Below are 27,597 nucleotides of genomic sequence, written 5' to 3'. Positions count from 1 at the left end.
CGCTTTAAAGCGTACTTCCACGTCGGCCAGAACAGCCTCTTGATGCGTTGTGGTGACAGCACCTTACCTGACCAGATGGCTTGTGCGGCGGGCTGGGGCAGGGCTGCCCCGCCGGGGCCGTCAGCGCGCCGGGAGCTCCGCGCCCCGTTCGAACGGCGCTGCCGCCGGGACAGGAACGGCCAAGGCGCGTCTCTAGGAGTAACCGATAGATTTTTCTTTCCTGGCCACTTGCGCGTGTTCGTCCGTAATGAGTCCTTCGTTCAGGCATCAACCGGATCGCGGGGGCTCGCCAAAACTTTCTTCCTCGTTACAGAACCGGTATTTATCCGTCAAGCTCGGTACTGCCACGGAAGCAAAAAGCAGTGCCCGGCACCTGGCGGGGAGTGGTGTCTGGTGTTTGTGGTTCCCCCTAGCAGGCCTGCCCACGTTAGCCGCACGCCGGGAGTGCCGCCTCGGCTCGTCCCGGGGCGGGCGGCGGCCGTCGCGTTCCATCCGGGTCGGGGCGCCGGGCGCGCAAGGCAGGCCGGGAGCTGCCCATATCCGGGAAGCTCTCCGCGGCGCAGGCACCGACAAAATGGCGGTGCCGAACTGAGAGGCCCGTGGCGGCGGGCGCTGGCGGAGGGACTGAGGAGCCGCTGCCGGCATCGCGGAGGGCCGCGGCGGTCGTCGCCGCGCGGGCGGGGCCGAGCTCCGTGCGCTCGGGCCCGGGGCGCCGCTGCCGCTGCCGCCGCCTTCTCGCCGCAGGTAGGTCCGCCGTGCCGCGGTGGCGAAGGGGGGGCGGCGGCGGCGGGGTGGGGGCGAGAGGCCGAGGCGCGGCCGCCGCGCGGGGACGGTGACGAGCCCTCTCCGGCAGGAGCGATCGGGGAGCCCCGGACCCTTCTCGCCCCGCCGGGAGCGGGCGGAGCGCGGCCGCGGGAGACAGTGCCGTCTCCGCTTCCCCCACCGGCCGTTGGCGCCTCCGAAGGCGGCTTCTCGCTCGCTGGGGAACGGCTTCCCGGGAGGGGCGGCGGGGCCCGTCGGCCCTTGTGCCGCCGCCGGGCGAGGGTCCTGTCGCCCCCGCGGTGGCGCTCGTGCGCGGCGGGGGCCTGGCGGCGCGTGGGGACCGGCGCAGCGGCGGAGCCACCTCGGGTCACGGCCCGGAGCTGGCCGGGCGGCGAAGGCGCGGCTGTCCCGGTGCCGTGGGACGGGGTCGGGATACTCGCGATTGTCGGATGCCCAGCACTCATCCCGGCGCCGCAGCCTTGCGGGTACGGGTGGTCCCCGAACCACTAGGTCCTGCTGTGCAGGGGGAATTACTCCGGTACCTCTCTGTGCGATACAGCTCAGGCTTTGCTCCTCAGTGGCTGTTCTGCTGGCAGCCGTAAAGATCATTCCTGTGTGCGCTCGAAATAACTACTAGTGCTGCAGAGGATAATTAAGAATACATTTCTACGTAAGAAGAATTGTACCCTGCTAAAGGAGGTACAGAGCATATGAATGGAAACAAGCAGGGCAAATGCACAATGTTCCCAGTGTTCAGCTACCCTCTGGTCATTTCCAGCTCAGTCTTTCCTGACTGTTTATAGTTGTGTTTATTTACTACTTTCAGGGTCCAGTTTTCTCCTCATCCTATGGAAACTTTTGGCATCGGAAACGCATCCTTTGGCAAATTGCTTTACGCTTCAGTGACCTATTACTTGAAGAACAGCTTCCTTTTGTTGATTTGAACCAAGCCTCTCCAACTCAAACTAGCAATAAAGTGTTGTTGTTATGTATAAAGTAAGTTACTAGAATAGGTACATGAAAGAGGGAACCAAAACAGATTAATATGTGGGTTTCAATACTTAATTGGAGATACAAGTATTTAAAAGCATGGTCAGAACTTCTGGAGACAAGAAATGTTACAATTCTGTTACAAAGCTGTGTATTTTTTTCCCCAGAAAAACTTGATTACCATTGACAGTTGCATGCAGCCATTCTGAGTTTTCATTCAAACGCCTGTTTGTCCAATCTTTCATGGTTATGCTGTAAAAAGACATGTTTGTATGTTTGTTTGACCTGCAGAGGAAAATACTTTATCCCTATATTTTGAAAAGAAATTAAATAAGTTTTTTTAAACTCCTTTAGGGAGGTGAAGAACTCCACCAGCAGAAACAGCTGCATTAACAAACAGATCTATCATTTACATTTAATGACACAAAACTGCAAGGGGGAATAGATATCACTTCCCGTGGATGCAGTTTGTGTCTGCTAGTTAGACGTACAAAATTGAGATAGGTTTCTTACTGAGCAGTCAAAAAACTTCCTTGCTTTAAAATGTATGCAAGTATCTGTAAGAGGAGATGACTTCTGAATTTTGGGGTTCATATGTAGAGCAAGGTGAACTGTAGTAATACTTGCTTTCTTGTACTTCATTAGACTAGAGGACCAATTTAATTGGGTTTCTGAGCAATTAAGACTGTAGTTTCGCATACGCTATCACCTGCTGCCAAAAGAAACAACCCACCAAAAAAAAAAAAAGTATTTATCTAGGTAAGTTCCTTACCTTGATTAAGTCTGTTTGGCCTTACGAACAATTATGCTGGTGCTAGTAAGTGGTGGGAAATAAGTGGACTGGGTGGTTCACACTGGTTAAGCTCTGCTTCTGCTAAAATTTATGTGAAAGTGCAGCTTTATTTTCCAAGACTACTTAGTCCTGTTATCCTGTTATGCTGCAGTTGCCAGGAACATAATAGCTATTGAACGCAACATTCCTTGTCTTAAAGCTCTCAAAGCACTTTAGAAAGAAATACAATTCTTTCAAGTTTTGTACCGAAAGAAATTGGAGAGCAAGCTGATTTTCTGCCTCCTGGGTTGTAGACTTTTGATGTCCTGATTTATGGCTTAAGTGTCCTGTTAATTTAATCTTGATTTCTCTTAGGGGTGTTACATTTGTTTATCTCAGCTGCCCATGGTGTAGCCATAAAGTGAATATTGAAATACCAGATGAAATTCTGGTAAAATACATAGGTGCAAAGCAACTTGTTTTCTTCTGAATTCCAGGTCTTTGGAACTTGTTAAAAGGAATAACTTGTGTATGGGCATTTTTTTCTTCTTTCATTGGTATATGTGTGACACAAGATCCATACCAACTGTTTTATCTATATTACCATGCCAGTGATGTAATTAGTCCTAATTTTGGCTGAATTGGAACAAGTAATTTACATTACTAAGTCTGTAAGATATTTAGCCTTGTTGTCCTATGTTTTGGGATGAGTTTATTCTAAAGGTTTCATTTTTCTGGAGATGGTGATTCTTTCAAGTGTTATTAGCATATATCCTTGCACTTGGGTATCCCAACACATGTTTTTTGATGCAGATCTGTTGGAAAGAAAAGGCACATCTATAGTAAAATGGTCTAAATATAGTGACTGCATTTTGTTTGGAAAAAAGTGTTTTTGACAAAGTATTTCCAATGTGATCTTAAATATGGCATGTTTGGAAAATGATTTTGAAAGTGGCCAAAATTAAATTACATTTTAACTGCTCTCATGCCATACTTTCTGCTGAATCTAGATTTAATAGTTTGAGCAAAATGTCACTGTTCACTTACACATCTGATGATATTTTCCTTATTCAGTGAACACTGAGGAATTGTATGCTACCAGACTGCAGGAAAAAACTTTAATATAACTACTAGATTACATTTATTTAAGGTTTCAAACCTATCACAGGGCAAAGAAGGCTTGTGGGTGCAGTTATAGCACCTAGGATTTAGTTAGTTCCATTAGAGAAGTTAGACTATTTCTTAAGTGGTTCCCCAAGGAGAATGGGATTAAGTGGGTGTCCCTTGTGTTTCTTTTCACAGTCATTATTATGTATTACTTCAGGCTTTCAGATTTTAGTCACACATGGCTAGCATGTGTTTTTAAAATAATTTGCATGTGTATTAGAGGGTTCTTTGTCATATTAACTTCTTGTCGTATTCTGCCTCAATCACTGAATCATTAATTGGTTTATGACAGTGCAAATATTGTAGAAGTGAAACCTGGAAGAGTGACTTCTACATAGACTATGTTTAATTCATGTCTAGTATGAGAAACAGTTATCTACACATGGCTGCTTTAAGAGATAAAAGATGCATGCAGACATCTGAATTCTCAAAAATAATCCTTCAGAAAACTAGGAATGCAATTTTTTAACATTCGAGAAACAGAAACAAGAAAATTTAAACATTTCAGTATTGCTACTGTTAAACATTGCATTTGAGCTTTCTATTGTAGTTCCCTGTGAGGAAAAGACAGTGCTACAATATGTAATTTTTGTATCTTGCGCTATCATATGCAAAAGTTTTATTTCATTGTACTCTAAAGAGGCAAATGCTCTGTAACTTCAGTGCTTCGCCTTGGTTGCTTTGTCCTTTGCCATACCAGTTACAGTACTAACTAGTACACAGCACAAATGCAGAGATTTGAGTACTCTGCAGGTGCAGGGTTCTTTCCCTGATGAGTCTGCCCCTTCAAAATGCAAATGTTCTTTGTTTTCGACAGAAAGTTCAGTTTCCCTTACCAAATGTCACAGCTGTGCTCTCAGTGAATTTGATGCTTGAGTCGTTAAACAATTTTACAGTAAAGAGGTCTGATTGAATTGTTTTTGTTTTTTCTTCCTGCTCTCGTATTCCCTTATGTAAAATAAATTTAAAAAAAATTACCTAACTATTGCTGAAGATTGGTTCAAGAAGACTCGAGCTAAGCAACTGTGACAGCCCTAGAACATTGAATCTGTAAACAAGTTTAAATGGCAGATGGTACAGGAAATCATGAAGTTGCATGCAATGAGCTAGGCAAGTGTTTACTTTTGACATATGTGACTGCTAAAGAATGGATAAAATAACGGTGATTACATACTCTTACTGGTGGACTTCTCATTTCTATCTTGATGAAGATAGAGCTTGATGTCAGAATTGTTGGCCAGTGATGGTATTTGGTCCATACCCTAGCTAACTGGGTAGCAGTGTTGGCATCTTCAGCTATTGAAGTGTTGATGCAGAGAACATGGGTGATGCACCCAGCAGAGAGGGAAGGCAAAGCAGCAGTGATGTGGTGGTGCACACAGCAGGTTTTGTCTGCTCTTGAAAGCTTTGTCCTCTTTACTCTGTCCACATCCTTTTCAATTCAGGACTGTTTGGACCTGAGGCACCTAAAACTTTTTTTGTTAACTAACTGTTAAAGCCCAATACAGTTTGTAATTTAGGTTGAGTAAAGACTGCCTGAAGAATTGCTCAGCATGCTTTTAGTAACTGTGGAACCGGTGCTGTATGGGAACATTTCATTGCCACCAATGCTACAGTAAACTTTTCACTCCTGTATGTATAACGGGATTTTTTGTTTGTTCATTAACAGGATAGCAGTTTTGGGTTGTGACAAACTCCAGCACTAGATGAACCATGGCTTCACAGTGAAGAGCCACTGATTTCACAAGTTCTGAAACTAACAGCCAGTCTTCCTGGAACTCTGGTGTGTGCGAGTCCTTGGTGGAGGTTGCATATATACATGTTTTCATGAAGAGAGGTGAGAAGCCAGAAGGTTATAGACAGATGAGGCCTAAGACTTTTCCTGCCAGTAACTATACTGGCAGCAGCCAGCAGATGCTACAGGAAATAAGAGAGAGCCTCAGGAATTTACCTAAACCCTCAGATGCTGCTAAAGCTGATCACAGCATGGGCAAAATGTTATCTGAAGATCCTAGACAAGGCCGAAATCCCCCGAAATTTGTAACATACCATAAAGTTTTGCAGGAGATAAGAAACTCACTTCTGCCATTTGCAAATGAAACAACCTCAGCTGTTAAAGGAACATCAGAAGTTAATCGACAGATGCTGCAAGACTTACAAGCTGCTGGCTTTGATGAGGTGAAATGTTTTATTTTCAGGATTTGGTGTTTTGCTAACTATAAACTATTAGTGCATGTTTGAGGGGGTGTTGGTCATGGAATGTTTGAACAGCATATGGTAAGCAAAATAGCTTCTTCAAAATCTGGTAGGTTTCTAATTAGATGAAACTGGTGATTGTGGATGAAGAGGAATAGAAGGATTTAATGAGGCTTGGCTTTTGAGTTTTTGGTTGTGTTTTTTTCTTTTCCTTTTTTAAGCATCTTGTGCACTTCGTTCTTATGTGGTAGGGCTAGGTTGTTTTAATTATTTATAATTTTAAGCAGAGAGAACCGGACTCTCTAGAACATGGATTTTGCCTCTGATACTCAGTGGAATTTTGAGTTGTGCTCAATTAAAATATGGCCATTCTAAATTGAAAGGCAGTACCAAATATCTCAGAAATCAATTTTGATGAGCTCTTTACATCTGTGCCTAATAGAAACTGAGGAAGAAATTTGGCTATCCTTCATGCACGGTGTCAGATACAGATAAAATAACATGGCACTTGACAAAACCACTTGCAGGGTGTTTTCTCTGTTTTATTCTCAAGACAAAAATGTCGAGTCTCTTGAAAATCTTGGACATTAGTAATTATTCTGCTGTGATTTTCATTATAAGAACAGGGAACTAAATAATTGTTCAATCTATTTTTTATAATTATTTACTAAACTTATTTCCATTCATTTTAATAAATGAAAGGAGCCTGAAATGCAGTTTCCAGGAATGAAAGACGAATACACTTACAGGTCCTGTGGTTTTACTGGGACTTTCACATCAAAGTAAATTACACCTGTTTTCATGCCTTCTCTGTAAACCTGAGTACAAAAGCATGTTAAAAGAATTAAAAAAACCTAAACAAACTAGCCAACCACTCTTTCCAAAGGAAAAAGGGACAGTACCACAGCAGGGATTGCCTTTACAGGAGTGTACTGCTTGTAGTAGTGACCAGCTCACGAGTTCTGCTGGCTGTGATGCTTCGGTATTTACGGAGATAATCCTCTACCAAGAGTGATCTTCTCCAAAACTATCAGCTGGCTTTTCCTCACATGTCCCAGTGTCAGGTGCTGATAGTGGTTTTTTATGTTCCTTCTGCTCACTCAAATACACAGTCCAGGCTGTGTTTTCAGTAAGAATGGAAGGATTTTATAATGATAAATCATTTTGTAATAATTTGCTCCTGCTCTGTGGTTTGTTGCCGAGATTGGTTTTTTGGGGATTTGTTGTGGATTGTTTTTGAGTAGATCAGTTCTCAAATCCATTTTTACAAATTGAACCTGTAGTCATTTTTGCAAACTGAAGAATGCTATGTGGCTGGATAATAAGCTAGAAAGGTACCTTAAGTTGGTATTTTTGTTGGCTCTTTTTTATCTTGAAGCCTTTTGCTCCTGCCCTTTGTTCTTGGATACAACTGAGAATTCCCAGGACACTTGTGATTATCTGGACTTTTTTGAGGCACAATGCCAGTGTAAGCTGTTTCTGCCGTGTGTTAACCCACAATTATGTTGCCACAATAGTCCATATGGCATTGGCCTACGTACACTGCTGGGAACAGATACAGCTGAAGTATGAAAGCATTTTTCTTGGTAGGGGGTATTCCAGACAGCAAGTAGGAATGAAATGAGAATGTGTTTTGAGCTGGGATTGTTTTATGGACTGGATCGTAGCTGGGGTGTGTTGGCCAGCTGTAAGTGGCTGCTCTGGGCTGTTCCCAAAACGGCATGTTTGTGATTTAGCAGGTTATGTGTAGAACTTCTTAATTTCATTATATCAGGTGCGTTACAGGCTTTCTGAAGAGACTAACCTATCTAATATGTAGAGGCTAACTACAGCTGCTAGGTACCACATCCATTTCTTGCTTTAATTTGCTCTGATTTGGACCTGTCTATATAAGTAGTGTTTCCTCATCTCAGCCTTTAATGAGATTTCATTATGGTGTTGAAAATGGATTTGAAGTGGTAATACAAATTTGCCTCTTTGCCGTATTGTGGAGTTGTCACTTGAAGTTTGGAAACGTAATCAATTTATTTTTCACCTTATTTGTTTGTTTTTAAATTTATTGGATGTCACAAATGTTCTGGTTATTCCCCCCACCCCTACCCTACCCCCAGTAGGTGGTATTCAGGGTTAAAGCTGAGCAGATAGATAGATAGATATCAGTAGTATGTATATAGACAGTGAAATATATGTATAGAAATTATCAGAGAATGCAGGTTTTTGTGTGTGGTTTTTTTTTTTTTTTTTTTTTTTTTAAATAAACATCCTAAATAGCTTACAGAAAATCTCTCTTGCTTGTTAGGATTCAAGTTCAGTGCTCACATGTTCTGTGTAAGGTGATACTCTTCAAGACATTGAGTACTTCATGTCACACAGATGACCAAGTTTTTTGTTGTTCATCTAGAGGGAAGAGAGATCCTTAGGTCCAGGTTCTCTGGTTAGCGGACAGGGAACTAAATTTCATCTCTTAAAATACTGCTGGTTCTGTACTTTGAGATTCTCCGTGTCTTCATGGCTTGGTGATGTGAACTTGTAGATTTAGGTTTCTGTATTGTAGAATTACTTGGATAAAAAGACAGTAAATTTGGGTTTGAAACTGATTAAGAACAAAATTAAACTTGGTAAGTAGAAGTGAGTCTTATAAATAAGTATATTAAAATTGGAAATTAAGCACTCTGGACAACTTAACCTTCTGTTTGCACAATGGTCAATTAGTATTGTGGTGCTGAAAATTAACACATAGGTCTTGCCTATAATAGTAGAAATGTTGCAGGCATAACTGTCTTGTGAAGGAGCTATGAGACAAAAAGTTGTACCTGCTTTTTCCAACAATGTCAGCTGGTCTGTAAAGATTGAAACAACCTTATAATGTTTTTGGTTTTTTTTCATTTTAAAATCCTTTTTTAAGGTTCTACTTTGTTCACTGGATTTGATTGTTGTTTCTGAAGGCTGTATGCAGTCTTGTATGTTTGTAATCTTAAGAATGTACACAGGCAAGGTGAAAGTATAAACGTGGGTTTGAGTTTGAAATTAACACTGACTACTTCCCTTGTGAGCCCTCTTTGATGTCCCGTTGATTTTGGCAGGAGTTGAATGCTGTTGTATGTAGGTAACCTGTTCAAGCATAATGTGAACTGAAACAATTGCTTTAGTATGACAAAGTATGGCCATAACAAATCACTACAGTGCACTTAACTATAGGGAGTTATGCTGTGGATTTTCAGACTTGTTGAGTCAGCTGCACAAATCCCGTTCAATATAGATGGGAGAGCAGTGCCCTGACTTTACCATCTCTGGTCAACATCTCTGCCTCTGTTGTTTGTTCTTGATCTCATTCAAGTCAGTGGAAAAAATACTGGTCCATAACCCATTTTCCGTGGGCAGCAATGGGATTGGCTGTCAGATCAAAACTTTTGTTTGGATCTCTAAGAACACAGAGCCTAAATCAACAACAAAAATAATAGAATTTCTACCAATAATGTCTTTGTTAGGGAGAATTCTTAGGGAGAAACTAATGGATGTTTGTTGACAAAAAGTCATGCTGAGTTGAGGGAAAATGAGCAAAAACCTGTTCTGAATTTCACATTAAGGTATCTTCCATAGAATACCTTAGGTTGGAAGGGACCTCTGTCTGTAACTAGCTGTTACCTGACCAGTGTGTATCAGTACTAAGTGCTTATATAAGCAAATGGTTTGTATGAATAGCATGATGACACTATTTACATCAAACTACAGTGCTTCAATAAGTTAACTTTTTTTTTCCTGGAAGATTCAGACTGTATCGGTGTTTTGGAAGATCTGTTGTGGAGAATACATTTTAATATTTTAAGTGGATTGACAGAAATCAGTTACATACCTCAGTAAAATCACTGGAGGGTATTTGGCTAAATAACTATGCTTTTTGGTATTTTTGCCATTTTCTTGTAAATTATTATTTTTTAAATATAATTTTCTCTTTAGGATATGGTTATACAAGCTCTTAGACAAACTAACAACCGTAGTATAGAAGCTGCCATTGAATTCATAAGTAAAATGAGCTACCAGGATCCTCGTCGGGAACAGATGGTTGCAGCAGCAGCAAGACCTGTAAACGCAGGTATGAAACCACCAGGTAGGTGTATCCATGGTAACTTAGTAACTCATCGAGTGTATCCTTATAGGTGAAAAATACAAAACAACCAATTCCTCTTTCACATGTTCACAATGGAACAGAGATGTTGAGATACAGGGGGTTTTCCTTCTAAAAATAGCATGTAAAGTATATAATGTAATTTCTTCTGAAAGATAAGTGCACTTGCCAGGAATTTATTAAATGTTTCTTTGTGTAATTGCATGGGTTTAGTATTGTATGTAAGTATTTTATACAAGGAATGGCATTTAGATCTCATTTTAGTAATATTTGTCCCTCATTGGTGTGATGCCCATATTTTATTCTCAGCATCAAGTGCTACTTAGAAGCCAGTGGTGAGCACTGAATTCTTACTTTAATTTTTTGTCTCTCTTCACACACTCGCCCACACAGCAGGGCTATGTATGTGTGGGTTTGTGTATCTCTGTTATGTGTGTGTATATAATTATATATCATATGTCTACAATATTTGTATTTTAGGTTGTCCTGTTTCAAGATTCTTCTCTCTGCTTAAATTTTCTGCTTGGTTCCAGATTTTGTTTGTATGGTTTTTAAGGCAGACTTAATGTTTTTATAGATATCAGGGGACAGACTATAGTTTTAGTAGTAACAGAGTCAGAATTTTGTTACTTGCTCTTATTGCTCTCTTAACACATGCAAGCACATTTTTATTATATCTTGATACTTTTTTAAAGACAGGTTTTAGTAGCATATACCTAAACAAACAGTAACTTTCACATGGAGCAGAAATACTGAACTTTTATTTGACTGAGTGCTGAGCTGCTAGCACTGTAAAGTGACATTTTAAATGACCATATAGGTATGAAGACAAATTAGTAGCCAAAAGTAGTAAAGTACAACTTGATGTTCATTTAGTCTGTGGAGCAGGCTTAGTCTGTTCTTGTGTGAAGCTTCTGGCTAAAGGCCACCATTTAGCCACAATATTCATTATTACTTGCAAAGATACAGTAAGTAACACATTTTATTACTGAAGATACAGTGAGTTGCAGCAGTTAAAGTACTGTATGTGTTTACAAGTATCTCTAATAACATTGCAAAAAGCACAGTAAGACTGAATATGCTGTTGTTTCTTTGCATATTATTTTATATGATGCAAAGTAACATCTATGCAGTAAATATATTGTAGAGTTTGACTCAAGCTTTGCTTTCATACAGTTTTAATTCCTGCCTCTATATAACACTTCTGACTGTAAAGATGTAACTTCTAAAATTAAAGTACTTAATCAAATTTTGCGTGAAAGGAATATAACAAGTCTGGATGAGCTTTATGCACACAAGGGTATAAGCAAGCTGTTTGATTTTACAGCGTTTAGTTTAAGAACACTAAGTGTTTTGTAAGTGTTAAACTGGAAGGAATAGCCACATGACTAAACATTTTTCCATGCTGTTGCTTTTTTGCGTTTGTACTGAACATCCCTTCTGAGAGTTGTTTGTATGCGTGATTACAAATATATATAATGCGCCTAATAATTTTGCATATTACCATTTTTTCAATTAAAAATTGAATGCATCTGTAATTGAAGCAAAATGCATCTTCAGAAAAGTGATTTCTAAAAACTCCGATGCTATAGTTTCATTGCAATTTTTGTTCTTCTGCTGTGTACTGGGCATATTACCATAGCATGCTGTGTGTTAGCGGGCAAATATTTTATGTGAAGTATGGTGGATTATGCTATGTTGGAGAATTCCTATCCTGTTGCTGTAGTAATTAAGGCAGACAAATAAAATATTCAAAGCAGTAAATAGAAATGATTTCTAATAATATAAATGCTGTGTTTTCTTCTTGTAAAAGCAGGGACTGTACAGCAGTCGGTTAACCGCAAGCAGAGCTGGAAGGGTTCTAAGGAGTCCTTGGTTCCTCAGCGGCATGGCCCTTCCCTGGGAGATGGTGTAGTTTATCGCTCAGAAAGTCCCAGCTCTCAGCCTGATGTAGGAAGGCCGTTATCTGGATCTGGCATTGCAGCATTTGTCCAGTCTCATGCTGGCAATGGACAAAGAGTGAATCCCCCGCCTCTACCACAGATCAGGAGTGTCACTCCTCCTCCACCTCCTAGAGGACAGACACCCCCTCCAAGGGGGACTACTCCTCCACCTCCTTCCTGGGAACCAAACTCTCAAACGAAGCGTTACTCTGGAAACATGGAATATGTGATCTCCCGTATTTCTCCAGTGCCACCGGGAGCGTGGCAGGATGGTTATCCACCTCCACCTATGAATCCTCCACCCATTAGTTCTTCCACACAGGGCCAGAGGGGCATGAGCGCTGTCCCCATTGGCAGACAACCAATAATCATGCAGAGTTCTGCCAACAGCAAATTTAACTTTCCTTCAGGAAGAGCTGGAATGCAAAATGGCAATTGTCAGGCAGAATTCATAGTTCACCAGAATGTGGTGTCTGGGAACTCGGTGAGTCGCCAGCCACCCCCATATCCCATGAATTCAGCTAACAGGCAAAGTCCCACAGCGCTACAGATGCAGACAGGAGGATCTGCTCCTCCTTCAGCCTACACCAATGGGAATCTTCCTCAGGCAATGATGGTGCCAAATAGAAATAGTCACAACATGGAACTTTATAATACAAATGTAGCTGGAATACCTGCATCCTGGTCACAGCCTTCCCCTGTGCAACCGCAGTCATCACCTGGCAATGGGCATGACATGCCTACGTGGCAACCCAATGTTCCTGTACGGTCAAATTCTTTCAACAACCATCATGGCAATAGGCAGAGTCACTCTAGCAGCTCTCAGCCTTCAGCTACAACAGTAACAGCTATAACGCCAGCTCCCATTCAGCAACCAGTAAAAAGTATGCGTGTGTTAAAACCAGAGTTACAGACTGCCTTGGCACCCACTCACCCCTCCTGGATGCCACAACCTGTGCAAACCATTCAGACCATTCCCTTCTCTGAGAGTCCATCTACAAATATGGCAGTTATGTCTCCTGTTGCAGAGGCTCCAAATTACCAGGGTCCCCCACCACCTTACCCAAAACACTTGTTACACCAGAATCCCTCTGTCAATCTGTATGAGACGGGACCCAAGCTCAGCAAGGAGGAACCACCTGTTTTGTCCAAGGAGGATGAGAATGAAAAGAATTATGAATGCATCGATTTGACAGATAAAGAAAAGAAACAAATTACGACATCACCTGTTCCTGTTAGAAAAAACAAGAAAGATGAAGAAAGAAGAGAGTCTCGCATTCAAAGCTATTCCCCTCAAGCCTTTAAATTCTTCATGGAGCAGCATGTGGAGAATATACTGAAATCCCATCAGCAGCGTTTGCATCGGAAAAAACAACTAGAAAATGAAATGATGCGGGTAAAACTTTCTTTTTTCTAAATCTATGAATGGAACTGTTTCCGTATTAATTTTAATAAAGAAGTAGAATGCGTAAATAGTACAGATAAATAGAACATTGTGGTATACCATGGTATTGGAAGTCTCCTTTTAGTTTTTGTGTTTGAGATGTGGTGAGATTTTCATTGCTTTTTGTACTTCATTATCATGTCAGATTAATTTTTTAAAGTAAGATTTTTGCATGTCTAAATGTAGTTCATCTGGATTATGTATGGTAAAGCAGCAGAAGCAAAATCATTGTTGCTTGAACTGAGATTTAACTACATGGCTCATAGCTTTTTGTTACGGGTTCTATTTAATCCTAATTTTTGAGTGAGTTATATGCAATATTTTAATTAATTTGAGATATTTTTATTTTTTTAGATAAACACTGCTGGTACACGCAAAGCAGGAACAAGTGGTAGGCTGGTTAGTGCATCTATATAGTCACCAAAACATTGATAACTTCCACATTCTGCAGTTTGTTTCCAGTAGTGATAGGGTTTTTAAAGTTCAAATTACAAAAGGGAAAAAAAATCTAAAAGTTAGATTTTTAGAATGAAAGAGACATGGTACCTTTTGCTTAAGTATTTTTTTCAATCCAGGCTGTAAGAGTATCTGTTCAAACAAGGGGCAGTTGAAAGGAATAATAAAAACCAGGCATCAACAAAACCACGTAAAATCTTTGTGCCTGCATGAAGTTAGTGGTCTATTTCTGGGATTTCAGTATTCTGCTAAACCAAATCAAAAGGGTAAAAACCGCAGCTGATGTATACATATGCCATTTCAAAAGAGAAAATTGTGAGAAGTAGTGAAATTAAGATTTGCAGAAATGGGAATATGAGATGTATTACTTATTTCTTAACAATTGTAGTGGAAAATTTGACGTAAGTATGATATAACTTCTAGCTTATTCTGTGACTGAATGGATTTGGCATATGCCGCTTTCTTGAAGTGCTGTTTTTAAAATTTGTGTTTTCTTACACTTTGAAAATTCTTACTGTAAGCTGTAGTGTTTTGTAAGTATTTGCTTAATCACGAATATGTAAATGTTAGCAAAATTTCTTCCTGGAACACTTTCTAGATCTTTATTCTTAGTCTTCTCTCTTTCCTTTTCACTTCCACTAACAGCTGATTTAAACTGTTAAGGTGTGGGAAGCTTTCCTGAACTCTGTAGCCTCCATCCCTGTGTAGACAAGTAAGATTCTGGAGCAACAGTATTTGTTAAGAATAGCATGATCCCTTTTTGGAGGGCTTTGCATGCAATCCTGCATCAAAATTAAGCATGAATTTATTTTTGAGTACTTAAATGTAAGATTATAATTAATGATGATTTGCAAACTTCACTTTCCCTTCTTACTGTGTGTTCCATAGCATCTCAAGCATAATTATTACTTATTTGAAAACACTGATATAACTTTTCTTGATATTTTTCTTGTCCATTTAAAGCACCCTAGCAAATGTCTTTTCTTATATGAAGTGCAATTTCCCATACTTGTGCTAGATTTAAAGCTGGGATGTTTAATTGCAGGCTGAAGAACAGGAAATGGGGTATTATGCTGCAGCAGACCTCTCCTTTTCATCAGGGTGTAGGAGAGGAATCCCACAACAGTGACGTGTATTTCGGGTCTTCATGAGAAGGAGAAAGGGAAAGTAGCTCATTACTTATTTTCAGGAAGTTCAAGAGGATTAAACAAGTATTGAACCCCTTCTTTTCTCCCCTTTAGTAGGAATTTTGAAGCAGGGGGGGCTGGTAAACAAAAAACCCAGAATGCATCCCTACAGAAATAACCTACCTTCACAGGATGCTGTATTTCTGGCATAGGTGACATATTTCTAATCTGTCAGGTTTCCTAGGGAATAGAGTGGAGCTGTCTGTCTTATATTTTTTTTATTTAGATGTGTGAATTTGGCCAAGAATTATGCTAGGTGTCTTTGCCACAAAGAGAAACTTGAAGTCATGATTTAAGGCTTAGCAAGATGAGGAGGGAGCAAAATGAGAGCGAATTGTGTGATATCACAGAGCAATTCAGGAAGCTCTGATTTCTGGCATTGACTAGAAATACTAGGAGGTGTATGTGCATGAACATTTGTGCAGCCGATAAAGCTGGTTAATTTTTGGTAAATGCTGCAGCTGAGGAGAGTTCTAGGGAAGATACAGCAATGCAGGGAGTGATCAGTTTGTCATTAACATTTGTTTTAGTGGGTGGTGTAGGAAAAATGAAGATGGGTTGGGGAAGAAATGACAAATTCTGGTACTTGGGCTTTTTTTTTGCAAAACTGTTAGGATGAACAACTAGAGAGCAGGTACCAGAAGGTACTTAAAGCTACAAGATTTTTGGAGACTGACTATTTGTATGTCTTGTGGTGATTACTGTATTGGGTCTTTCTCCTTCTAGAGTTTTGGGGCCATCTAGATTATATTTCTGGGTTATATTTCTATCTAGATTATTTTTCTGGATCTATTTTCTAGATCATGTAGAAATGCCAGTTTTCTAACTGATCAGTAGGGTTCAGTTTGTGTGCAAGTGGGGTTGTACTGAAGCAGACTTCATGGTTCAGATGGGACTTGAGAAGGTGACTCACACTTTGAACTTAAACAGGGTCAGGTCTTCAGGCATCTTCTCGATATTTAGAAATCTTCAAAAATCCCTCCTTCTGCCCAGAAGTGTGCTTAAGCATGTTCATTCACAGAAAACTTGAGATGCTTCTATCCTGGAAGACAGTGCTTGGGTATTGCTGCAGTAGTGTGTTGAGGAAGACAATTTCTTGATGTGAAGTAGGAAGCTGAACCTATTTCCTACATCCAGTCTTGAGACTACTGCTACCCAGTCCTAACTACTGCCTGTCTGATATCAACAAAAAAAATTGTCTCAAATCTGAGACGGCCTTCCCCATTTAAATCTTACTGAATTGATATTCCTTGTGAAGTTTGTTTTGGGTAGACAAGCATTTTGTATGCATCTTCCTAATTGCATCTCCTTTGGATCCATTTTTGTTATAATGCCTGTAAGAATTTCTGTGTTCTAACATTGTTTTCTTTAATAGGTATCCTGAAAGCATTTTTAGGTTACTGAATGATATCTAATTGATTTTTTTATCTCACTCTTTTTCTGTCACATCTATTATATTTTGTTTCAAGTTATGTTAAAAGTTAGGTATAAGTAGAAGTCATGTATAACATCCAGTTTATACAGGCCTAGACTAGTGTTACCTAATCCTGATGATGGTCCTGAGTACTGTTGTGCAGACAGTACCCTAAAGATTTGAAGCATTAAGGAGATGGGGAGCAACGAGGTTTGGTATCAAAAATCAATAAGATGTGACAATAAGAAATTGAAAACTTTCAGAATAGTGCTTGAGTAACAGTTGTGATGTTTGCAGGGAATCAGTTTGGCCATGTTCAATTTTATGATCAGGATGTCCAGGAAAAAGTAAGGGAATATACTGTAGGTTGCACTTGGAAATCATTGCTGTAGGATGGTGATTTCAAGCCAGATAGGCAGAGAAAATAATTGAGATACTATGAAAAAGGGAGCAGCAAGATGTTGAAAATGCTGACAGAAAACAAAAGAAGGCATGAACATCAAACTATGTGGGAGTAGTCACAGAGAAAAGAACATAAAAAATTAAAGAAAGATTCTGCTTACATTACAACCAAAAAGAAAAGATATTCTGATTCCAGGGCCTCAAATTTGCCAAGAAAAATGGCACTGAAATTGAATGGAACGTTAAAGGCATTTAAGCCAGCAAAAATACACTAGGAGGAACCTAGGTTGGAATACGATGAGAATGCTCGGTGTGGTTCTTGTAGATAAGGGTTTCCATGCTGGATGTGATGAGTTACATGTGGCCCGTGAGTGTTTCAGCTGTCAGAATGCTAGTGGTATTGGCCAGAACACCAGGGATGTTCATTCAGGATAGGGGTATGTACGCAGATGGGAGCCAAGAGCCGACACCGCAGGGAGGAGTGAGCCACTCAAAGAAATTGCCCTGCTCAACTAGTTGGTATGTAGAGTGGAGAGAGTGTGACTGAAGTCCCTTTTAGAAAGAGGCGGGTGATGTGATAAGAGGGAAGATCAGATCCTGGCTCGTGGCAGAGGCACATGCTTGGTGTGGGTGGACAGTAGGAAGCAGTGCCATGTGGACCTGGTTTGTGTAGCTACACAGAGAAGCAGGAGAGTGGGAGTCGCATACTCCTCCCTGCAACTGAAGTTCCACTTGCAGTGGTCAGGAAGTTTAATGGCTTCTGTGCCAGCTAGTCTAGAGGGTGAAAGCCTTTCCCACAGCAGCTCCTACTGCTCCTAGGGATGTCTTGGCTTCCTTTAGCTCTGCAGAGAGAATCAGGGAGGCAGCTGATGCACACTCAGATAAGTATTATTTGCAATGGTTTTTATCAGTAGTTTGCAAATTACCCTTTCTCTTCTTTAGAACATACTCCCATCTCAAGAATGGTGCATGGCACCTCATGCATTTTGCTGTTGAAACTGGTCATGTTTTGTTTTTTATTACTACTACATGTTTTCGTAGAATCCTAATGTGTAAATTAAAACAATACAAAACCCCTTTAAATATTATTCCCCATGGTGTATATAAGTATTCGGTTTGCTTTGCCTAAGCCTTGTAATTATAAGATCAAGAATTAAAGAGTACTGTTCATTCTTCAGATCTAATTCTGTTTGCTACACAGGTTGGATTGTCACCAGAAGCCCGAGATCAAATGAGGAAAATGTTGTGCCAGAAAGAGTCTAATTATATTCGGCTGAGAAGAGCTAAAATGGACAAGTCTATGTTTGTAAAAATTAAAACCCTGGGAGTTGGTGCGTTTGGAGAAGTTTGCCTAGCAAGAAAAGTGGATACTAACGCTTTATATGCAACAAAAACTCTAAGGAAAAAAGATGTCTTGCTTAGAAATCAAGTTGCTCATGTTAAAGCTGAGCGGGATATCCTTGCAGAAGCTGATAATGAATGGGTGGTTCGCCTGTACTATTCATTCCAAGATAAGGACAATTTGTACTTTGTAATGGACTACATTCCAGGAGGTGATATGATGAGTCTCCTAATTAGAATGGGTGTCTTTCCAGAAAATCTGGCACGGTTCTACACAGCAGAACTGACCTGCGCAGTTGAAAGTGTTCATAAAATGGGCTTCATCCACAGAGATATTAAACCTGATAATATCTTGATAGACCGCGATGGTCATATTAAATTGACTGACTTCGGGCTCTGTACAGGTTTTCGATGGACCCACGATTCAAAATACTACCAGAGTGGTAAGAGAAATATAAAAGGTTTCTTTTTATTGATGTCTCATTCTTTTCAAGGAGTTAAATAATGAGTAGAAAGATGACTGTGCTGTTCCCTTTCTGAATAGTAATGCATCTAACAATACATCTGCACACCACTCAAATTATAGAAAGCAGCGTTTGGTATGTGGGGGAGTTTGTGATTATGAGCATTGATTCCTTAAGGGAGAAGGAATGAGTTACTCTGCTGTAAGTTTGTCATATTAGTGGCTTCTGAGATTTGGAGAGGGAAAGCCACAGCAGTAACAAGGTAATTACATAGACAACAGCCCTAACTCTGTTTGGAAGATAGGACTGATGTTTTAAATGTAACAGTTGTTGAAAACCTTACGCCAAGTTCTGAGTGTCTCATGTACTACTTTAGTGTACCTTGTTGATTTCTGAGAAAGGTTTAAGTAGGCTTTTAAAAATCCTACTTGATTATTTAAAACAACAGCTAAAAAACGAAATCAGAGTTCTGAGAGGTAAAATAAGAGATTTTGTAATTGCCTATTTCTCATTTTCAAAAACAAAAATATACCTTCCAAAACAATTTTTAAATTACTTTTGACTTGTTTTTATCAAAATATGTATCTTAGGCCAGGCTGTTACACAGTCTTTGGAGAGAAGCTGAAGATGTAAAATCTGATTTTAGTTTTTGATGCTTTAAGTATTGGGGGGGTTCTGTTTACATAAGAGGAAGAACAATATATGCCCTGTACCCCAAGTGTGGTTATGTTAAGGAAAACTGAGGAAAGCTCAAACTCAATACTTCTTCATAGTTATGTTAAAAAATAACTTAAAGTTTCCTCAAAAGTTGACTTTTTGCTTATGATAGAAAATACCAAAAGCCTGATGTTGATGACCATTTTAACTCTTTGAGTGTTGAAACTGAAACAGATTCTGTCTTATAACAACAAATGTTAACAAATAAAGAAAATTTCATACTAGGTAAGAACTAAAGTAATCTTCCTCAATTTTGGCATCTCTCTGACTCTATTATAGGTGATCATGCACGTCAAGACAGTATGGATTTCAGCAATGAATGGGGTGACCCAGCAAATTGCAGGTGTGGAGATCGGCTGAAGCCACTTGAACGAAGGGCTGCACGTCAGCATCAGCGCTGCCTGGCCCATTCTCTTGTTGGCACGCCCAATTACATTGCACCAGAAGTATTGTTACGAACAGGTAATGCATTTTTGTACTGTAATCTTGCTGCAGAGTAATTGATATTCAGGTAGCTTGCTTCAAATTTCTTATACTGCCACTTTTCCCAAGTGTATAATATTTTGACAAAAAATAGATAGTTGTTATCATGGAAGTCTTAAGCAAGTGTACTGAATAGAATTTGCTTGTGAGCCTTTTTTATTTCTTAGAAATACAAGATTAAATTTCTACTGAGACTTTGACTACCTTGTTATGACTTCATTTCAGGTTACACACAGTTGTGTGACTGGTGGAGTGTTGGAGTAATTCTCTTTGAAATGTTAGTGGGGCAGCCTCCATTCCTGGCACAAACACCACTGGAAACACAAATGAAGGTAACTTTTAAAAGTCTGGTATTAACAGCCTGAAAAAGCAGGCTTAAAATTTGCATAGTCTTTCTAATTTGTAATAGAATCAAAGGTGATTTTTGAGAGTGCTGCTCTATCCAAGCATGTTATAAACTAACAAGATTTTAAACTTTACCATGGCAGCACACTTAATTTGTAGAGGGATTTCAAGGATCATATCCGTATCTTTTATCTGGTTATACAGTAAAGAGGCCAACTAGCAATCACATTGCAGATCTTGGCCATTCCCTTTTGATTGTTGCACCTGTTCCAGTTACTCTTTCCACTTTCCTCTCCTTTTCCAGCATCTGGGTGTTGTTTTCCCACTACTTGGCTTCCATGCCTGCTTACTTGTACAAGATTTCCTTTGGTGATGTATCTGCATGCAAAGGTGGAGGAGCAGCAGATGACCGTGGCTGCTCAGGGTTACTGGCAGTTCAGAGCCATTGCTCCTTTCCTCCCTGAGCCCCATCTGTTTCAGAGAAATCACATGGGCAGTCTTCTGTGGGTGCCATTTTTGCAAAACTGCATTAAGCTTGCAAGATACTAGTTGGCTGAAATGTAGTGTGGGTTTTTTTGGTTGTTTGGGTTCTTTTTTTAACTTTAAATCTGTTCCTCTTTCTAGCCCATCAGATAAAGCAAAATTCTTTTGCCTCACCTGTTTTTAAAGATTGTAAACCATGTGTCTAATCTCAGGTTCCAGGTGCTGGATTTTACAGTATCTTCATTGGTTTACAGCAGGGATATTCCATGCCAGACTCTAGTTTAGATTTGGAATTAACTAAATTTTACCTGGATTTTGCTGGTTTTCTAGAGAAAACGTAACTTGTTTTCTGAAAGAGTAGCTTCATATTTTCCCCTCTCTAGTGTGAAAACACTTACGCGTGTTGAGTGACTGTTTTGTGGCTGTTTGGGTTTTCATTTTGTTGTTCTAACTTACACTGTTTTTTCCTTTTTATGAAGTTGTAAATAGAATAACACCTATTTTTGCTTTAAAGGTTATCAACTGGCAAACTGCACTTCATATTCCACCTCAAGCTAAATTGACTCCGGAGGCCTCTGACCTTATTATTAAACTCTGCCGAGGGCCAGAAGATCGTTTAGGCAAAAATGGTGCAGATGAAATAAAAGCTCATCCATTTTTTAAAACAATTGATTTTTCAAGTGATCTACGGAGGCAGTCAGCTTTCTACATTCCCAAAATTGCTCATCCTACGGACACGTCAAACTTTGATCCAGTTGATCCAGATAAATTGTGGAGTGATGATGATAAGGATGGGAACAGAAATGATACACTTAATGGGTGGTACAAAAATGGAAAACACCCTGAACATGCTTTTTACGAGTTCACCTTCCGAAGGTTTTTTGATGACAATGGCTACCCATACAACAATCCAAAGCCCATTGAGTATGAGTATGGCAGTTCCCAAAACTCAGAACAGCAGTCAGATGATGATGATGATGATGAACAGGCAGGTAGAGGAATTCAAAATCGTGACCTGGTTTATGTTTAGTAGAGGAATAAAAACTAAATAAACTTATTTTGAAGCTGCAATTTTTGAGAAGTCTCTTCAGAGAATTGAGAGAAGATTGCTAGGGTAGGGTAAATACATGCATGCATTTTTTTTTTAAACACTAAGAAAACTGTCTTTTCTTCCCTTTCTGTACATTTTGTTTCCCCAGAATACAGGGAATCCTTTTCAAATATTAATTTATTTCAGCATTGTTAATTGTTTAATTTAGAAGAGATTTGATGTTAGGTGAAAAAAAATATCACTTGAATTTTATTATTGGTTTTCTGTACTCTAAGTACTCAAAATAGAAAATAGTGTTTTGTTTGGGTTTTTTTTCCTAAGATGATGCCTGGTATCTATTTGTACATATACTGAGTAATTTTAGAAAACAGATCTCTGCTTCAGAATTTTTTAATGACAGTTTTTCCTTGCATTGACCAAATATAAAACCTACTTTACACTAATAAAGCTCTCTGATACGTTTCTGAAGAGAAAAAAAAAAAGGCTGCTGTACCCTCACTTCTCACTGTATTTAGCCTAACTGTTCACAGCGTTGGAAGAACTGAGCCATTTATCTGGTGAAATGTTTCCAGCAGCTGTGGTAGTGGCATAGTTCTCAGCCCTGGAGCAAGAAAGTGTACGTCGTGGCTGTAGTGTGACTGTAAAGTGATAAAGCATTAGAACTAGTATTTTATTAAATAGTAATTGAATTTGACGTTAATAATGCTGTAGCATGCAACTGGTACTCTCTAAAGCAGAAGGACTGTGCACTCAGAAGCAACTTGATTGTCTCCTGTCGTCAGAACGTAACATGTTCTCCTATGGTTATGAGAGGAGAAGAAGCTTCAGGAACAATACCTTCTGAAATCTAGTTTAATTTTCTCACTACAACCAAACTACAAAGTATGCACAGTTCTGCTTTAGCTGGAATTCTTAGTTTGAAAAATAAATTTTAGAATAGTTTCTTTATTATATATTTGAGATGGTAATGGGAAAAAATTACAAATTATGGCTTTTAAGACTGTTGTTGTGGGGACCAGTTTCACTTGGCATTAACAGTTTTCCTCGTAGTTACACAGACGGTGAGGAGAAGGGTCATGCACCAGTCCATCTGAGCCATCAGTACAGTTTAAGTGGTCCATCTTTCACAGCCCAGTTCAGAACAGAATTAGAAACTCAGGGCTGTGTCTACTGCCTTCTGCGTTACTGTTCTAATAATTTCCTGCAGCAGGTGAGCAGACATCCCCTTGGGTCTCCTGGTGGGAGGGTACTGAGCCTGTTAAGGCTACTGGGAGCAGGGAGGGGGCAACCCACTAAGCAGCTTCCCTGAGACAAGACCAGGAGTTACAGGTGAGAGGCAGAAAGAATAATGTTTTTTTATCTCTCTCCTTTCTTCTGAAGCTAACACAGTGGTAAAGAAAATGCACTATTTTAAGTAAACTTTGTGTCTTTTAAAACATTTCCTTCTCCATGGAATTGAATTCCAATGGATAATCTAATAATGTGCCTGTAAGCATTACTGTTTTCTTAAATTATTATTTGTGCCATTGCACTGGCATTGTGACTATCTAAACATCATGAAATTGGTGTTCATAGCTGTTCTTGCAGCAAATGCCAATTACTAGGTTAGTCTTCTCACCAAGCTGGTTTAAGAAATTCTTGTGCGCTTCCGGCCGTTTGTTCCCTTTCTGTGCTCCGGTTCAGTGTCTCTTTGTGCCAGTGCAACTGTCTGTAGTGCTCTGCTAATACTGGATCAGTAAAAAACTGCTTGGTGTTTAGCATTTGAAGGTTTCTTTCTTGAAAGCCTGTTTGAGTGATCCAGTTTCCAGTGTGGTCCAAAAAATCCTTTATATTGGCATAACTGAGGAAGCAGTGAACTGCAGTAAAGAGGGTTGGCAGCGAGGAAACTTCTTAAATGGACTTGGTCACAGGAGAAAACATTTGTGGGAGTTCACCCCTGTACTGTGAAGTGCTTATTATGGTTAGAAGATGCTTATGAAAAATTGTTTCCTTTTCTCAAGCAGGTAGTTAGTTACTTTCTATAATGAAAATGGGTTTGTAGCTAAATAAAACAGTTCATGTTCTGTCTATTCCACAGCTGTTGAAATAGAATAGCTTTTAAGATTAATTTCATTTAGCTTAAATATTATAAAATGGCTGCAGTGTATAACTACTCCATTTTATATATTATGTAAAAAAGATTGTTTTCCATGTAAATAAACTTTATAAAGATTATCCTCCTTCATAGTAAGTATCCCAGTAAAACTGGTCTACTTGTCTTGGAGTAAAGTATAATATATTACTGGCTAAAGGTAATTTTATCAAGTTTGCCTTACAGTTTTTGAAGTATGCAGAGAAAATAATTTCAGTTCTTCATTACATTGACTGTTAAAATTGCCTTTTTATCTGAGTATATTTCTCCTCTGCCTGCATTGTATTATGGTATGTTTCTGTTTATAACTGGTCTTCAGCCAGTATTTAAAAAAGGGGTGTGGGGGGGTTGTCCTGTAAAGGCACCACGGTTCTATACAAGCAAAACCAGTTGCTTTTATTAAAGGAAATTATTGAGTCTTTTAAGGACATGTGCACGTACTGAAATATTAAATATTACTTTACCATTTTTCAACAAATATAGGAAGAGTTCACATCTTCAGAATTCGGTAGATGCTTCTGGCATTTTCTGTTATCTTGTGTTAGAAGTTGCGATATACGTTCTTTTAATTTTGCCTCCTATATGCTGCAGTATTACGTATTTCCTTGCAAAAATAACGTGTTACAGTCCAGGTTCTCTGAGAAAGTTATACGTAAGTGTTGTCACAACTCTCTAAGATGCTATGCCTTACCCATGTTTTGAAACTTCACGTTTCATACATAGATTCAGAGTCTTTTGAGATTCTTTGTAGCTGCTGCTTAAAACATGGGTGTTTCACTGGTGACTTATGATGGGGATTGGTTTGTACAGGCAGTTGAGAAGAGAGGCTCCTAACCAGCAGCTGTGGAATTCTGCAGTAAGTTTTAGTTCAGGTTACTCTTACTTTGTAAAGTGTGAAAACAAATTTCTCTTCTATGTGCCCTTGTATACATGTTAATTGTATTTATAAAATGTTCTATAATCCTGTAACTGTACTACTGTAAATACTATTTGATATTCAGTGGCATTCTATCCTAGGGCAGGCCCTCTTGCTGTATCTTTTCTATCCTTGATTTGTAATAGAATCTATAGAATATATGGCTAGAAAGTCTCTTTGAGACTGACCTATCTTCTGCTGTTGCAAAGCTGTGAGTGGGAATGATTTATTTAGACTCCTTTTAAAACTATTCAGCTAATAGGCAGTGCAGTAGGGGGGTTCTTAGATGCTGCTGCTGTCACCAAGATACTATTACGCTTTGGTTTCAAATGTCTTTGGCGTTTCAGATCAGACCTTTAATCTGTTTGCTTTAATTCAGCCAAAGCAAAAGGATAATAAATTGGGTCAATGTCATAGTAAAATTTTTTAATTCCTTAAGATGCTCTTTGATAAAGGCACTATTCAAGTTTACTGATTTTTATATATCTATATAGATATATTCCATGTGTGTATATGTATATATAATGTCTTTTTTATATTATAAATATCCTTCTGTCAGTTCTATTGGATCCTCCAATTAAATACATAGACCACCATACAATTTCGCTTAAGCAAATCATTCATTTATTATATGCGTAGTTAGTAAATTTAACAATCTTGCATTATCTCATGGCTATAGTAAGTTGCTCACCAGTCTTTTGCATACTGTGTGCTTGTCTGTGTAACACCATGGGCATCCCTTTTCGCCAGGTCTCTGCATACCCGTAGTCCGACTGCATGTATGGACTGTGATCTCGGAATGCTTACTGGCATGTTTGGGTTTTTATAGGGTTACGTAGTAGTGGCTTGAACCATAACCTCAAAGTGTCCTGATGTTTGTATGAAAAGAATGTGCATCTTTTATGCTGACTTTTCTAGTAGGTACCTGGGAGCGTCCATCCCCTTTGTGCAGGAGTGCCAGGGTGCCCATTTCTTTGTGCCCAGCAAGTAAGGAGCTGAGGCTTCCTTGCCACTGCTGACTGAACTGTTAGTGCAGCATGCACATTTGACCTAAGGGACATGAATGGATGGTTGCATTGACACTTAAAAGTTACTTCAGAATGTTACTTCAGGGAAAGAATTCCAGCACTTGTGAAGAGCCAAACTGAACTATCAGCTACTGGTAATCAGTGACGTTCCTGAGTTTTGGAAACTGTTTTCTCAGAATTGGTTTCTTTAGTGTAATACCTGCTGGGATGATAACAAAATACAATGAATCTTTATAAGGAGTGAAAATCAAATTTTTGTCTTGGCTAGTCAAATATGAAATGTGAACATTAGTTGCCCAAATGTGCTCAGGTGTTTTTTTTGTTTGTTTCTTCTCCTTCACACCCCTCTTTTCCAAGTCCCCTTTATGCTGCAACAGCTCTACTGATAAACATACACAAATTGTTTTGTTAAATAGCAGAAATGTCATGGTACTTAACTGTCATCTCATGTTTGTAACCTGTTCTCAAAAGCATACATTTTGGTGTTCAAGAGTTTAATTTCTAGGTGCTCTATCCCTGTCCTCTGCTGCCTCTTTTGTCAAAATAATTAAATCTTAGTTATTTATTATGCATTCATTATGTATGATAAAGCTATTCCTGTTCTTGAGAGATACGACAACACATCACAGCTTTTGTGTTTATTAGGAGGGGAAATTGCCTTTGAGAAAGTCCACATCTGTAAGTGCACATCTCAAACTGCCAATGCAGGAACCAGTGTCGTCTTGCAGAGACAGCTTGCATCCTAATTCTTCTGCCTTTGGTTTGGAGGTGGGAGTACAGCACCATTTTTCGTTCATTAGCCACTGACAAACAGAGGAAAAGTAATCCCTCCAGCTCTCGGCAGCCAAGTGACGCGGTACAGTAAGACTTGGAAGTTTAGAAAGTCATCAACAGCTTTTTCTTACAGCAAATATAGAAACGCTTATTTTAAATTCAGGCACTCATTGAAGGGATAGGCTAAAAGTGCCAGTCTAACGATGTTAAATGGGTAAAAATGCAAGAGCAAAAGCATAAGAACAGATGATGGTAAATTTAATTAAAAGACTGCATAATAGGCTGCAGGTTTTCTGAGGTCACCCTCATGGACCATCATTAACCAGCTGCATTGTGCCCAACCTTTAGAGCCTATTTGTTGCTAAGCAGCTGAGTCTATTTATATGGGGGATAAGTTAAGGGACATCACACTGGGGGACAGGTTCCTGCGGCTTGCTGAGCTCGGTGTCTAGTTTTCCTTAGCCCTGTAGTACGTGATGTGTCTTCTTTCCCATAAAAACACCCTTTATCACAGTTTGAAGAGCTGGAGATGGTCACAAAGCAATGAATATGTGGAAAAAAATGGATACATGCCATTTACGAGGCAAAACTCATCTTTGTGAATTATGGGAAGTAACTAGCGGTACGAAGCCCCTTTCCCCTGACTGACTGTACTTCTGCTGAGCCCCCCCCCTCTGTCAGGGCGGGCTCAGGCTGCGCTGGTAGCACCCCATTCCTCACCGTGCTGCATCCTTCCCCCTCGGAGGTACAAACTTGCTGTTTTTCAGGCCTGTCTGTACTCTTGGGTCTCTTGTGCTGCACCTATTGCAACACCTATCAGCTCTCGCTGCAGTCCTATGTTAAATACAGTGTGAAACGCTGTTTCACAGCAACATTTTCAATGTAACTGTAATTCCTGAGATGGCCAAGGTGTCTTTGCGCTGTCGTGATCCTTTGATGCTTCTCTACCTCTGGGAGGAAATTTAATTCCCCCGTGTAAAGAAATGCGGTTGTTCTCCAGCGCCG

The 27,597-nt window shown here is 39.7% G+C and overlaps 1 protein-coding gene across 6 annotated transcripts; it reads left to right on the top strand.

Moving 5' to 3' along the window:
* Positions 1-561: 561 nt before the first annotated feature.
* LATS1 (large tumor suppressor kinase 1) lies at positions 562-26,390 on the top strand. 6 transcript variants are annotated; one of them, XM_080389634.1, is made up of 9 exons: positions 562-744; positions 1,589-1,758; positions 5,361-5,869; positions 9,845-9,995; positions 11,827-13,352; positions 18,061-18,643; positions 19,661-19,843; positions 20,090-20,196; positions 21,207-26,390. In XM_080389634.1, exons 3-9 carry the CDS (start codon positions 5,519-5,521, stop codon positions 21,720-21,722), a joined length of 3,417 nt encoding a protein of 1,138 aa, XP_080245760.1. In that variant the 5' UTR covers positions 562-744; positions 1,589-1,758; positions 5,361-5,518; the 3' UTR covers positions 21,723-26,390. The 6 variants fall into 6 exon arrangements, with proteins under 6 accessions (XP_080245760.1, XP_080245764.1, XP_080245763.1 ...); XM_080389638.1 differs by lacking the exon at positions 1,589-1,758 and having other exon boundaries at positions 9,845-9,980; positions 11,830-13,352; XM_080389637.1 differs by lacking the exon at positions 1,589-1,758 and having other exon boundaries at positions 9,845-9,980.
* Positions 26,391-27,597: the final 1,207 nt, after the last annotated feature.

The sequence above is a fragment of the Falco punctatus genome (assembly GCF_963210335.1).
Source record: "Falco punctatus genome assembly, chromosome: 5".
NCBI lineage: Eukaryota > Metazoa > Chordata > Aves > Falconiformes > Falconidae > Falco > Falco punctatus.
This window is presented reverse-complemented; position numbering and strand designations above follow the sequence as displayed.

Bases quoted from the DNA above. Each gene is read 5' to 3' on its own strand.
- LATS1 (XM_080389633.1), top strand. From the start codon at position 5,519: ATGAAGAGAGGTGAGAAGCCAGAAGGTTATAGACAGATGAGGCCTAAG. The intron at 19,844-20,089 runs GTAATGCATTTT...ACTTCATTTCAG, and splicing joins AGAAGTATTGTTACGAACAG to GTTACACACAGTTGTGTGAC. The intron at 20,197-21,206 runs GTAACTTTTAAA...TTTGCTTTAAAG, and splicing joins CACTGGAAACACAAATGAAG to GTTATCAACTGGCAAACTGC.